Here is a 12,863-nt window from a genome sequence, read left to right on the forward strand (position 1 = left end):
CCACACTATATATAATAATGGGGGTGGGGTGGGGAAGATTACTCCATAGATTTTAAACAATGTTTCAATCTAGAGAAGCAATTTAAAGCCCCTAATATATTTTTTTTTAACTTTGACAGGCAGGTATTCATGAATAAATCTTGATTCCACCTATACTTCAGAAACGTGAAATATTCACTTACATTTTTGTGATTAACACATTTCATAAGAACTAGTTCTCGGTAGGCTCGCTTAGCATGAGTCTGATTCTGAAATGGCCGGCTGAGCTTCTTGATTGCAACATTTCTTTCAAGAATGGCATCATAAGCTGCACTGTAATAAGAAATTAAAAAAAAAGAACCCAAAAAAACATTAAGCACAATACTCTCTAAAACCAAATTTACACAGCAACCATGCAGACTTCTTACTTTTTCTACCCAGACTGTGTCACCTAAGATACACTGAGCACAGGCAGGAACTAGCACACAGTATTTTGTTTTTTTTATTTTTTTTTTAATTACATTTTAAAAGTTTATCTAGTATGTGTGTATGGGAGTAGGGGGGTTAAGGATGTCATGTGGAATACAGAAAATAGTTTGTATGACTTGGTTCTCTCCCTCCACCACATGGATCCTGGGGAGTGAACGCAGGCAGTCAGTCTTAATGGGAGGTTCCTCTCTTTGCCCGTTGAGCCATTGATGCACAGCTTCTTTTGTCTGAAGTCTAAATGACTCCTTTACCTTGCATCTCTATCAAGAAAGACAGGCTATGTGGTCATGACTTCTACTTAAAATATTTACTGAAGAATTCTGGGGCTGGAGAGATGGCTCAGCTGTTTAAGAACACTAGCTGCTCTCCCAAAGAACCCAGGTTTGATTCCCAGCACCCACATGGCAGCTCACAACTTTCTGTAACTCAAGTTTCAGGGAATCCAATGTCCTCTTCTGGACTCCACAGGCACTAAACACACAAGTGGCAGACAGACTCATACGCAGGCAAAACACCTATAAATGTAAAATTTTAAAAATTATAATATATTTAATGAAGAATATTAGAGTTTTAATAGGACACAAGACAATGAGTACAGAAAGGAAGCTACATTGAGAAGACTAAAAAATACAAATCCTTTAACATTTTGTTTTGGAGAAGGAACTAAAAACTCAAGTTATTAATAAATATGAATATTAGATCTGATGACATTAGAAAAAATAGAAGTCAATATTTCCATTATATAATTCTGTTCATTTTACTATTTTAACATAATTGTTCTGATTTAAAAAAAAAAGTATTACAGGTAAAAAACTTCCTACTCTTCGATTCTCAGAGAAAAGCTTTTATCTTTTGTTTTGTACACTTTACATTACAGAGAAATAAGGTGCCCTCTTTTTTTTTTGTAGATTGCTTTAATACTCAGCTCTATACTTCTGATAATGCCCAACTGACACATATAGCTCTAGTTCATTCTAATATTGCATAGTATTTTGCTGTTTGACTCTATCATAATTTTATGTTCCTGTTGCCAGACTTGACACTGTTTCAACTTTTGTTATTAGAATAATTTTTCAAACAGCTCTATGTACATATATCTGTACACATATGCGAGAGCTTTCTAGAACCTTACAGACATGCTAAATCATAAACACTTCCAACTTCCAACTTCTTTTAACAAATTTTAAATAAATTTTAAGAAATAATAACAACAATAAAAGAAATAATAAAGATGTTAATTATGCTTGGGTATGGTTTAGCATTTCCTAAACACTAGACTATAATGCTAACCTGGTGGTTCTAAGTCAGTAGCACAACTATACCAAGGCATATTTTCTACTTCAGTTTATAAAGAATTATGCTCATCTATAAAACCTGGGCCTTTTTGTAGAAGTTAGCTTATAAATCAACTTTAAAGATACATAAGTTTTGGAACATAGTGAGCTGTATAGCGGACTTTACTCCCCAGGGTAAAGTGGTAAGATTTCTGAAATTCCTATTTCATTACAGAGTGAAAGGGGAGATTAAATGAGGCATCTCACTAATGAGCTATGGGAAAAGGTAGACTCATGGAATGAACAAGCCTGCCACTTCCTCTTTCCTGATATAAGTATATGTCTCTTATAACCTTAACCAAGTAAGTATTTAATCATGATTTATATTTCAAGATAGCAGTGTTGGCTAATAGTTACATCTTATGCATAATAAAAAAGACCTGTAATTATTGAGAAAAAGTTACCACATTATGGCTTCCATTTATATAGCTCTGACTTGTTTTTTGAAAGAAGTCGAATACTTACCAAAGGATCTGTATTACAAAAAGAAGAGGTAGCAGTCCAAGACTGTCTGCCTTACATTGAAATAAAAACTTACCACACTATTCCTTGAGCCCCTGAGCCTATTGGCTTTAAATTCTGGTATCGTTTTAGGACTGTGAAGGTAGAGTCTCCAATCTCTACACTATAAAAATTGTTGTCACGTTTGCTTCTGCTCATGATGGCAAGCAGTCAGTTTAATGGCTTCATCCAAAGATCTACCGAGGCTGCAAAGCAAAAGACAGCATGACATGAGAAAGTGAATTTGTGTCAGTTCGTAGTCTATTCACCACAGAACACGGACTGCTAGGTCATCCTCATTAAGAACACACCTTTAATAGTTTTTAAAGCGTTTCATATCTGAGTTTTATGAACTTCATTTTTAATTTGTAATAAAAGTTTACAACTTGATTTTTTTCTTTTTTTAAATCAACAAACTGCAAGCACCTGTCAATAAAGGTCTTAAAAAAAAAAAAAAAAAGGAGTGTATCTCAAGAAACAAAACCACCACAGAACTTTGGTTAGTACATGTTACATGTTAGTTAATGCTGACTGGCCCTTTAAAAACATTTTTATTGTGATGAACTGTTTCTCTAATCTTTAAGTCACTAGTATAAAGGCATACATACTTAAAAAAAAAAAAAAAAAGATGGGCTAGAGAGATAAGCTGTTCAAAAGACCTCGTCATAGAAGTTTGAGGGTCTGAGTTCAGAGCACCCACTTAAGCTGTGTGAAGAGCACCATGTACAGTCCCAGTGTAGGGGAAGTGGGCCATCGCTGAACAGCAAGCTTGGCCTTATCAGCAAGTCCCACATGCCAGCAAGACTGTCTCCAAATACAGAATGGCTGTCCTGAGAAACATCTGGGGTTGACCTCTGACTTCCACATACACATGCACCCCCCCAACAAGAACAAAAGTAAGCAAATAATCACAATTAAACATGTTCTAAAAATCATTATCATTTCTACAATGGAAAGTCAGGCAGTAAATTATTAGCACATAATACACCTATTTAGCAAACAAGGTTCTTTTATTATGACAGATCCTCTACACCTAACAGTGACCTTCTAGTAGAACTATAATGGCTGAAGGGGTAAGAAGAAGCAGGACAGAAAACAACTGGTCAAGAAGTGGGATGGAACGTCACACACTGAAAATATATGTATGATCAAGAAGTTCTGCAAGGGCTTCACACATTGGCATGGAAACAATATTCTTCTAACGTGGTCAGAGCTTCAAACAATTCATCTCAGTTTTGACCACAATTGTTTACCAACTGTCAGATTAAAAGTCAAGGCATCTTTTTATGCCCTCTCTCCTTCCTTAATAGGCAAGTACTCTAATTCAAAATGCACGTACTGGGTGTGCAGGTTGAAGCTATAACCCTGACTCTCTGGAAGATAATGCAAACAGGACTATTTAAACCCAGGAATTAAGAGTAGCCCAGGTAACACAGAGACTTCATTTAAAATAAAACAAAATAGACAAAATGTATGCAAGACAGCTATAAGCTACCATTCACCAACCCAATAAATCACCAAAACAGTGGAATCCAAAATATTTCTGGTTGGTTTGTGTTTGTGTGTCACCCAGGAGCCTGTGTTACTGGGAGTAGAGAATGAAGGGGGTGCTAAGGTAATGATAATAACAATAAAAATTGACAACTTAGTTTTCTTTTCTTTTTTCCAAGACACAGTTTTCCTGTGAAGCCCTGGCTATTCTGGAACTTGCTCTGAAGACAGGTTGCCTCAAACTCACTTGTCTCTGCCTCCTGAGTGCTGGGATTAAAGGTGTGTGCCACCCACACCAAAATGACAATTTTTGTTTTCTTTTTCTAAAATTTTTTAATTAATATACTTTACATCCTAATCATAGGCCCCTCCTACCTCTCCTCCCAGTCCCACCTCTCTCTGCCTGCAACCCCCTTCCCTACTCCTTACCCCACCCACCCCAGCTCATTAAGTCTTATAAAGACTGAGCATATCCTCATTCCCTGTTGACTGACTAGGCAGTCCCACCATGGGGGAGTAATCAGAAAGCAGGCAACAGTCATGTCAGAGACAGCTCCCGCTCCCCTTACTAGAGAACCCATATGAAGTCTGAGCTGTCCATCTGTTACACCTGTGTAGGGGGCCTAGGTCCAGTCTATGCATAGTCCTTCGTTGGTGCTTCAGTCTCCACAAACCCCTCAAGTTGACTCTGTTGGTCTTGTGGAGCTCCTGGCACCTCCAGGTCCTATCCTTCCTCCCACTTTTTCACAAGTCTCCCTAAGCTTTGCCCAATGTTTGGCTGTGAGTCTTGGCATCTGTTTCGATCCCCTGCTAGATGGAGCCTCTCAGAGGACAGCTATGCTAGGCTCTTGCCTTGTTCCCTCTTTTCAGCCACTTCTACTGTGATCCTATTTTCTCTTCTAAGTGAAATTTAAGCATCCTCCTTTGGGTCCTCCTTGTTACTTACCTTCTTTGGGTCTGTGAATTGTAGCATGTCTATTCTGTACTTCGTGGTTGAAGTCTGCTTATAAGTGAGTATATACCATGTGTGTCTTTCTGCTTCTGGGATACTTCACTCAGGATAATCTTTTCTAGATCTCATTATTTGCCTGCAAATTTCATGATTTCCTTGTTTTTAATAGCTGAGTGGTATTCCATTGAATAAATGTACCACAATTTCTGTATTTATTCTTTGATTGAGGGACATCTAGATTGTTTCCAGATTCTGGCTATTACAAATAAAGCTGCTATGAACATTGTTGAGCAAATGTCCTTGTTGTATGGTAGAGCAGCTTTTGGGTATATGCACAGGAGTGGTATAGCTGGGTCTTGAGATAGAGCTGTTCCCAATTTTCTGAGAAGGGCCAGATTGATTTCCAAAGTGGTTGTACAAGTTTGTACTCCCACCAGCAATGGAGCAGTGTTCCCCTTTCTCCACACTCATGGGCTGTCACTTGAATTTTTTATCTTTGCCATTCTGAGGGGTTTAAGATGGAATCTCAGCGTTTTGATTTGCAATTCCCTGATGACTAAAGATGATGAAGAATTCTTTAAGTGCTTTGCCATTTGAGATTCCTTTGCTGAGAATTCTCTATTCAGCTCTGCACCCCATTTTTTAATTGGGTTGTTTGGTTTGTTGGTGTTTAATTTCTTGAGCTCTTTATATATTTTGGATATTAGGATGTAGGATTGGTGAAGATCTATTCCCAATCTGTAGACTGCCTTTTTGTTCTATTGACAGTGTCCTCTGCCTTAAAGAAGCTTTTCAGTTTCAAGAGGTCCCATTTATTAATTGTAGATCATAAAGCCTGAGCTGTTATTGTTCTGTTCAGGAATTTGTCTTCTATGCCAATGAGTTCAAGGCTCTTGCCCACTTTCTCTTCTGGTACATTCAGTGGTGGTTTTATGTTGAGATCTTTAATAAACTTGTACTTGAGTGTTGTGCAGGGTGATAGATATTTTTCTACATGTAGGAATCCACTTGTACCAGCACCATTTGTGGAAGATGCTTTCTTTTTTCCATTGAATGGTTTTGGTTTCTTGGTCAAAAATCAAGTGTCCGTAAGTATGTGGGTTTATTTCTGGATCTTCGATTTGATTCCATTGATCAACCATTCTGTTTCTATGCCAATACCACACAGTTTTTATTACTACTGCTCTGTAGTATAGCTTAAAGTCAGATACCTCCAGATACCTTCTTTTATTATATAGGATTGTTTTAGCTAATCTGGGTATTTTGTTTCCCTATGAAGTTTAGAATTGTTCTTTCAAGGTCTGTAAAGAACTGGTTAGAATTTTGATGGGAATTGCATTGAATTTGTAGATTCTCTTGATAGGATGGCCATTTGTACTATGTTAAACCTACTGATCCATGAAGACGAGACATCTTTCCATCTTCTTATTATCTTCTTCAATTTCTTTCTTCAGAGACTTGAAGTTCTTGTCATACAGGTCTTTGACTTGTTTGGTTAGAGTTACACCAAGATACTTTATATTATTTGTGGCAATTGTGAAGGGTGTAGTTTCCCTATACCCTTTCTTAGCTTGTTTGTCATTTGTATACAGGAGGGCTACTGTTTTTTGTTTGTTTTGTTTTGAATTAATCTTGTATCCAGCCACTTTGCTGAAAGTGTTTATCATCAGTAGGAGTTCATTGGTAGAATTTTTGGGGTCACTTATCGATACTATATCATCTATGAATAGCAACACTTTAAGACTTCTCCCTTTACAATTTATATCCCCTTGATCTCCTTTAATTGTCTTATTGCACTGGGCTAGGACTTCAAGTACTATATTGAAGAGATACAGTTGAGAGTGGGCAGCCTTGCCTTGTCCCTGATTTCAGTGGGATTGCTTTAAGTTTCTCTCCACTTAATTTGATGTTGGCTATAGGCTTGCTGTATATTGTCTTTATTGTGTTTTGGTATGTGCCTTGTATCCCTGATCTTTCCAGGACTTCCCCCCCTTTTTATATTATTTTTTTATTATTATAATTTATTCACTTTGTATCCCAGCTGTAGGCCCTTCCCTTGTCCCCTCCCAATCCTATCCTCCCTCCCTCTTCTCCTCCCATGCCCCTCCCTCAGTCCACTGATAGGAGAGGTCCTCCTCCCCTTCTTCCATCTGACCCTAGCCTATGAAGTCTCATCAGAACTGGCTGCATTGTCTTCCTCTTTGGCCTGGCTTTCCAAGACTTTTAACATGAAGGAGTGTTAGATTTTGTCAAATACTTTTTTGGCATCTAATGAGATGATCGTGTTTTTTTTTTCTTTCCCAACTGACATTTTTTTAATGCAAATAATTAACTCCATAAATATCATGGGCAGTCTAGGGCTAGGTCATAATCTATGGTGAGGAGGTCAGATGGAAGGCTTGGAAGATGGGAAGCAAAATAATGGTATTAGCTTGCAGGAGAAAGAAGAAGCAGAAATAAAAGATGAAAAACTAGAGAAATTACTGCATAGTCCACAGAAGAGCTAGGAATCAGCTACCTGGGCACCTATGATTCTCCTCAGAAACAGAGTGGTTGAAGAACAGCAACCCTTCTGATGGTGGCTGACCTGCAAGTTTGAGTGCAAAGAGCTTATGGCTAAGATGACAGACCCAGGAGTCCATAGTGCCAAGCTCTGACAATTGAAGTCTTATGGCTCAGGACTCTAGAGGGCAAATATACATATGGTTCTAGAGATCTAGGCTGGCTGCTTCATACACTGGGCTTTACTGGTGGCTTGGGATTTGGCAGCTACTGCAAGCCCTGATTATATCTGAAGAGTATAGGGAGCCATTTTTACTACCTCTATGCCTTGCATGGCCCCAATTCTAGGATTGATAGGTAAATATTTATGACACCCAATGTTTTCCTTTCTTTCCTTTCACAATTCTCTTCCCCCTTGTTTCCCTATTTTAACGAACAAGAGGAAGTTCAAGGTAAGATAGGTAAGAGATTAGTGTTGAAGAGTTAAGTTAATAAAGAAGGAAGCTGAGACCAGCTGCCCTTCAGAATGAGTTTTTTTTTTTTTACAGTGATAGGTATATATCCCTAAACATGGGCCCTGAGGTGGAAGAACATTAGGAGTGACAGTACGTCATAGAGAGGCAGAATGATGGGGCACTAAAAGGAAGGAGGACCTTTCCTTCAAAAATCTGGAGAGGAGCTTCATTAGAACAAAGAAGTTACTTTTATTTTATCTTATTTACATCCTAATAGTATCCCCTCCCTCTTCTCCATACCCCACCACCCATCAGAAAAGGGGAGGTCCCCCCAAGCCCACCCCAGCACATCAAGTCCTATCAGGACTGAGTGCATCCTCTTCCCCTGTGGCCTGGAGAGGCAGCCCAACCAGGTGGAAGTGATCGAAAAGCATGCAACAGAGTCCTTGTAGACAGCCCTGCTTCCCTTACAAGGGAATGCACATAAAGACCAAGCTGACAATCAAGTACATATATGTAGGAGGCTTAGGTCCAGTCCATGAATGGTCCTTGGTTGATGCTTCAGTCACAAGCCCACCCTGGGCCCAGTTCAGTTGGCTCTGTTGGTCTTCTTGTGTAGTTCCTGTCCAATCCACACAATCCCCATCCTTCTATCCTCCCCCACAATCTTCCACAAAGTTCCCTTGTGCTCTGGCCAATGTTTGGCAGTGAGTCTCAGTATCTGTTTCAATCCACTGCTGGGTGAAGCCTCTCAGGACAGCTATGCTAGATGCCTGCCTGCAAGCACAGCAGAGTGTCATTAGTAGTGTCAGGGATTGGTTTGCTCCCTTGATATAGGTCTCAGGTTGGGCCAGGTATTGGTTGGATATTCCCTCAATCTCTGTTCTACCCTACACATCTTGTAAGCAGGGTAAATTTTAGGTTGAAGGTTTTGTGGGTGTTCCTCTCTCTCCACTAAGAATCCTGTCTGGTTTGAGGATGGCTTCTTCAGTCTCCAGGACCCTTGCTACTAGGGGTCTCAGCTAGAGTCATCCCCATATCCTCCCAGGAGCATACCCTGTTGTAGGTCTCCAGCTTGTCTCAGAGATGTCCCCATATCTATCTGCAAGCCCTCTGTTCTCCCACCCCATTCTCCCACATCTGACCCCCACTCTCATTTCCCTTAGAACTCCCTCTTTTTAAATAATACCAGAATGAAAAAAACAAAGCATACTTTAAGCAACAGAACACAATATAGATATACTACCATCACACTTCAGTTAGCTGGTACCTACGATCCTAAAATTACATTTCATTCAAAAAAACAAATGTCTTAAAACTTATCTTCATTTATCTTTGGGTAAAGAATATTCTATGTGGGCCAGAAATTACTCTTAAGGTGGCTGGTCAAACTGGTTGGACCTAAAATGTCCAGACAACCTCTAACTTCATTAAAATCTGCATCTTAAATAATATACCAGAACAGTATATAACTACTGGGACAACTTCCAGAAAAAAACAAAAATACAAAAGACACAAGAGGAGTGTATTGGGCACTTCACATACTGCTAGAACAACCCTCCTCCCCCTTTTTTTTTCTAAAGGAAGGAAGTGTTTATTTTGGGTTTCAGTTTAGTTAATCATGGCAGGGAGTGATGAATGATCAATCTCAGCTTGCTTTTTCCTTTTTAGGAAGTCAAGGATCCAAGCCTACGGTATGGTGTGTCACCTACATTTAGGAAAGGTCTTCTCATCCCAGTCAATCTAATCTAGAAAATCCCTCACATATTCATATTTAGAGGTTTGTTTCCATAAAGATTCTAAATCCTATCAAGTTGAAAATCCAAATTTATCTTAGGAGATACCCAAATTATTAGATCTCTGCCCAACTCCAAGAAAGAGATGACTTGATCAGCTTGCCCCTGCACTCTTATTTTTTACATTTATGGGTTTTTTTTAAGACTATAATTACATCATTTGCCTCTTATTTCTCTCCCCAACCCTCCCATGTACCGCAATTTTTTTCTCATTCAAATTCATAGCCTCTTTTTTTTTAATTATGTGCATGCATATATGTATGTGCGCATATATAGTCACACACACACATATACACATACATATATTCCTAAATATATTAATACAATCTGCTCAATCTGTATAGTGTTACTGTGCTCTTCCCAGAGAAAGCCTTCTTCTGCTCTCAGCATTCTTAGCTGCCTGTTGTTCTATGTGTGAAGTTGAGGCTTTCCCTCTTCCACATTGGTATATCTGCTGGTCATGCTTCTTCTTCAGGTCATGCTTAGGCAGCCATGTTGCTGAGACTTCACGGATGTAGCTTCTTGGACATTTCTAGTCAGCAAATACAGCAACTTCCTGTTCTCTTACAATTTTTACATTCCCTCTTTTGGAATGATTCCTGAGACTTTCTTTAGGTGCAGGAATTGTGCTATAGACTAGGGGCACTTGGGACTAGGCTTTACAATTCTGCATTTTACCTTAGCTGTAACTAATAGCTCTCTAATTAGACTTAATTAAGACTTAAGGCTTACTTAACAAGAGAAAAACCATGCTTGGTAGAGGAAACCTCTTGTTTCTTTTGTAATATGTATATATACATACATGTATGTGTATACATACACACGCACACACACAACTTCTTGAACCCAACAGGCTCTGAAGTTGATCTTCAAGCCCTGTCTCACTCCTATTTAGCCTTTAAGCCTTTAAACAATAAGTCTCCTTTGTGTCTCAATTAGACACAAAGCTTTGTTTGTTACTACTGGTTCTACAATTCCAACAAGGAAAAAAAAGGCCCTATTTGGGATCAAAAGTTGATGATACCAACCCCAAGGATTCCTAGTTTTAAAAGCACCTTTGTACTATTTGGGGTTGAATCTTTACCTATACAAAAAATTAGTCATATAAAATAAAATGTCTTGGGATAGATACAAATGACTGACATTTTCTAATAATAACTTTTGCCAAGTATTTTACTAATAAGATTCTCGGGGCTTATAAAAACCACCACCAGAAACACTTTCTAAAAACCACAAATAAGAATAGCAAATGATATATGTCTCAGATGCATTTTATAGAGAATTTTATTTGTTAGTTAGTTCCACATATAATTACTACCAGTTTATACTGCCAGCAATGTAATTGTATTCAGAAGTCTTAAAAAGTACTGTTGATTTCCTTCACCTGTCTGATTGTATTTTCCTTCAATTCCTTCACCTGTTTGTTTGAACTTTCCTCTATTTCTTTCAGTGATTTAATTATTTACTCTCTAAAGACCACAAACTGGCTACAATCCCACAACAAAAACATTCTGTAATTAAATGTGCCTGCTCCCAGTAGGGATTTTTAAAGGAGGGAGGGAGGGAGGAAAGGAAGAAGGGAGGAAGTGGATCCAAGATGGTGGCACCAAGAGCACACTGTGTCTGACAAGCAGGACAGCTGTGACTGCAGAGAGACAAACAGACCGAACTGTGGGCCATAAAACAGCAGCTATTATGTTTTCTAGGTAAGAAGAAAACCCAAATTGTGGGAGGCAATCGGGTCCAATCTCAGGTCACCCAACTAAACCCCAGAAGAGTTCCTGGCTGGTGCTCAACTGCCAGCCCAGAGACACGCCTGTGCCCATGACTCACCATCCAGACAGAACTGTGGGCTCCAAAATACCAGAGACTGAGTTTCCCTTTCAGAAGGAAACCCCACAGTGAAGGAAACATTGGGTCCAACCTCAGGACACCCAGCCACCACCCCCTGAAAAGTTCCTGGGCTCCTGCAGGCATTCAGTTGGCAGTGTGGAGCCACTTGCCTGTGCCTATGGGCTCTACTCACCATCCCAGACTGAACTGTGGACCTCAAAACACAACATACTGGGTCTCCCAGTCGGGAGGAAACCCCACGGTGAGAAAAACATCAAGGCTGGACCTCAGGACAGCCAGCTAATCCCCAGAAAAGTTCCTGGGTTCCTGTAGGCTCGGAGTTCTAGCCTCCAGCCACATGCCTGTGTGCTGTGCTCACCCTCCACTGATTACCGCTTGAGTATTGGGGCACAGAGCTCCAACCTCAGATCTACAAGGTGCCTGGGACCCATAGCATCCGCCCCCAGGCACTGCTCCAAAGCACAATCTGTCTCCCTAGCTAAACTGACCAAATCTGGGAGCTTCCTGGTTCTTAAAGATGGCTGCGCCCAGCAAACACAGTGTAAGAGCAGCAGCAGATCCACTAAAATCAGAGCAAGAAACTCAGTGGCACGGCAGCAGTTCCCAGGACTTCTGATGGTGAAAGAAGAGCCCCTAGACTACCAATGAGCCCAGTTACCCTACAGGACCATATACCTGAGGTGAGCTGTGGCAATTCCCTGAGAAGCGCCGGCCATTCAGTGACCACAGCCAAAAAGCTGAGGAGGCATCCTTCAGGAACAACCATCTTCCTGCCAAGGCGATTCTCCCCACCCCAGGATTCCAACCAGCACCGGAAACTAACAGCCAACACCTGAGACTGCCAAACAGGTAGAGGCCGGCGTAAAAGCATAAATAACAAAAGCCAAAGCAATATGGCATCTCCAAAACCCAGTTATCCAGGGACAAGTAGCCCTGGACACCCTAACATAAGTGAAATTCAAGAAGATGACCTTACATCTATGCTTACGAAGAGGATAACAGAGGAAACAAAATGCACAAAGAAATAGAGGAAGATACAGTCAAACAGATGATTATGGCCATACGTAAAGAAATAGAGGAAGCTATTGCCAGTTTGTGGCCTTTAGAGAGTAGATAAATAAATCACTGAAAGAAATAAAATAGAGGAAAGAGGAAAGTTCAAACAAACAGGTGAAGGAATTGAAGGAAAATACAATCAGACAGGTGAAGGAAATCAACAAAACGGTTCAAGATCTGAAGATAGAAATAGAAAAATTAAAGAAAACACAAATGGAGGGAGAACTTAGGGAAGAAAACAGGAACTATAGAGGTAAGCATAACCAACAGACTACAAGAGATGGAAGAAAGAATCTCAGGTGTTGAAGATACAATAGAAGATATCAATGTATCCATCAAAAAATAAAATGTCACCTAAAAAATTCCTGACACAAACCATCTAAGAAATTCAAGACAACAGGAAAAGACAAAACCTAAGAATAATAGGAATAGAGGAGAGCTGTCTCCCAGGCCC

General features: G+C 39.8%; 1 protein-coding gene across 3 annotated transcripts in view; it reads right to left on the reverse strand.

The window, feature by feature from the left end:
- The window catches only part of Mapk8 (mitogen-activated protein kinase 8), a 79,752-nt gene that overhangs the window by 25,944 nt on the left and 40,945 nt on the right, over positions 1-12,863 (reverse strand). For all 3 annotated transcript variants that reach the window (XM_055612430.1, XM_055612429.1, XM_055612431.1), the window contains exons 2-3: positions 2,341-2,509; positions 183-312 (exon numbers count right to left, since the gene is read on the reverse strand). In XM_055612430.1, coding sequence (XP_055468405.1) covers positions 183-312; positions 2,341-2,462 — 252 coding nt within the window. In that variant the 5' untranslated portion in view covers positions 2,463-2,509. The remainder of the gene's footprint in view (positions 1-182; positions 313-2,340; positions 2,510-12,863) is intronic.

This window comes from Psammomys obesus, unplaced genomic scaffold (assembly GCF_907164565.1).
Source record: "Psammomys obesus unplaced genomic scaffold, mPsaObe1.curated_primary_1811, whole genome shotgun sequence".
Taxonomy (NCBI): domain Eukaryota; kingdom Metazoa; phylum Chordata; class Mammalia; order Rodentia; family Muridae; genus Psammomys; species Psammomys obesus.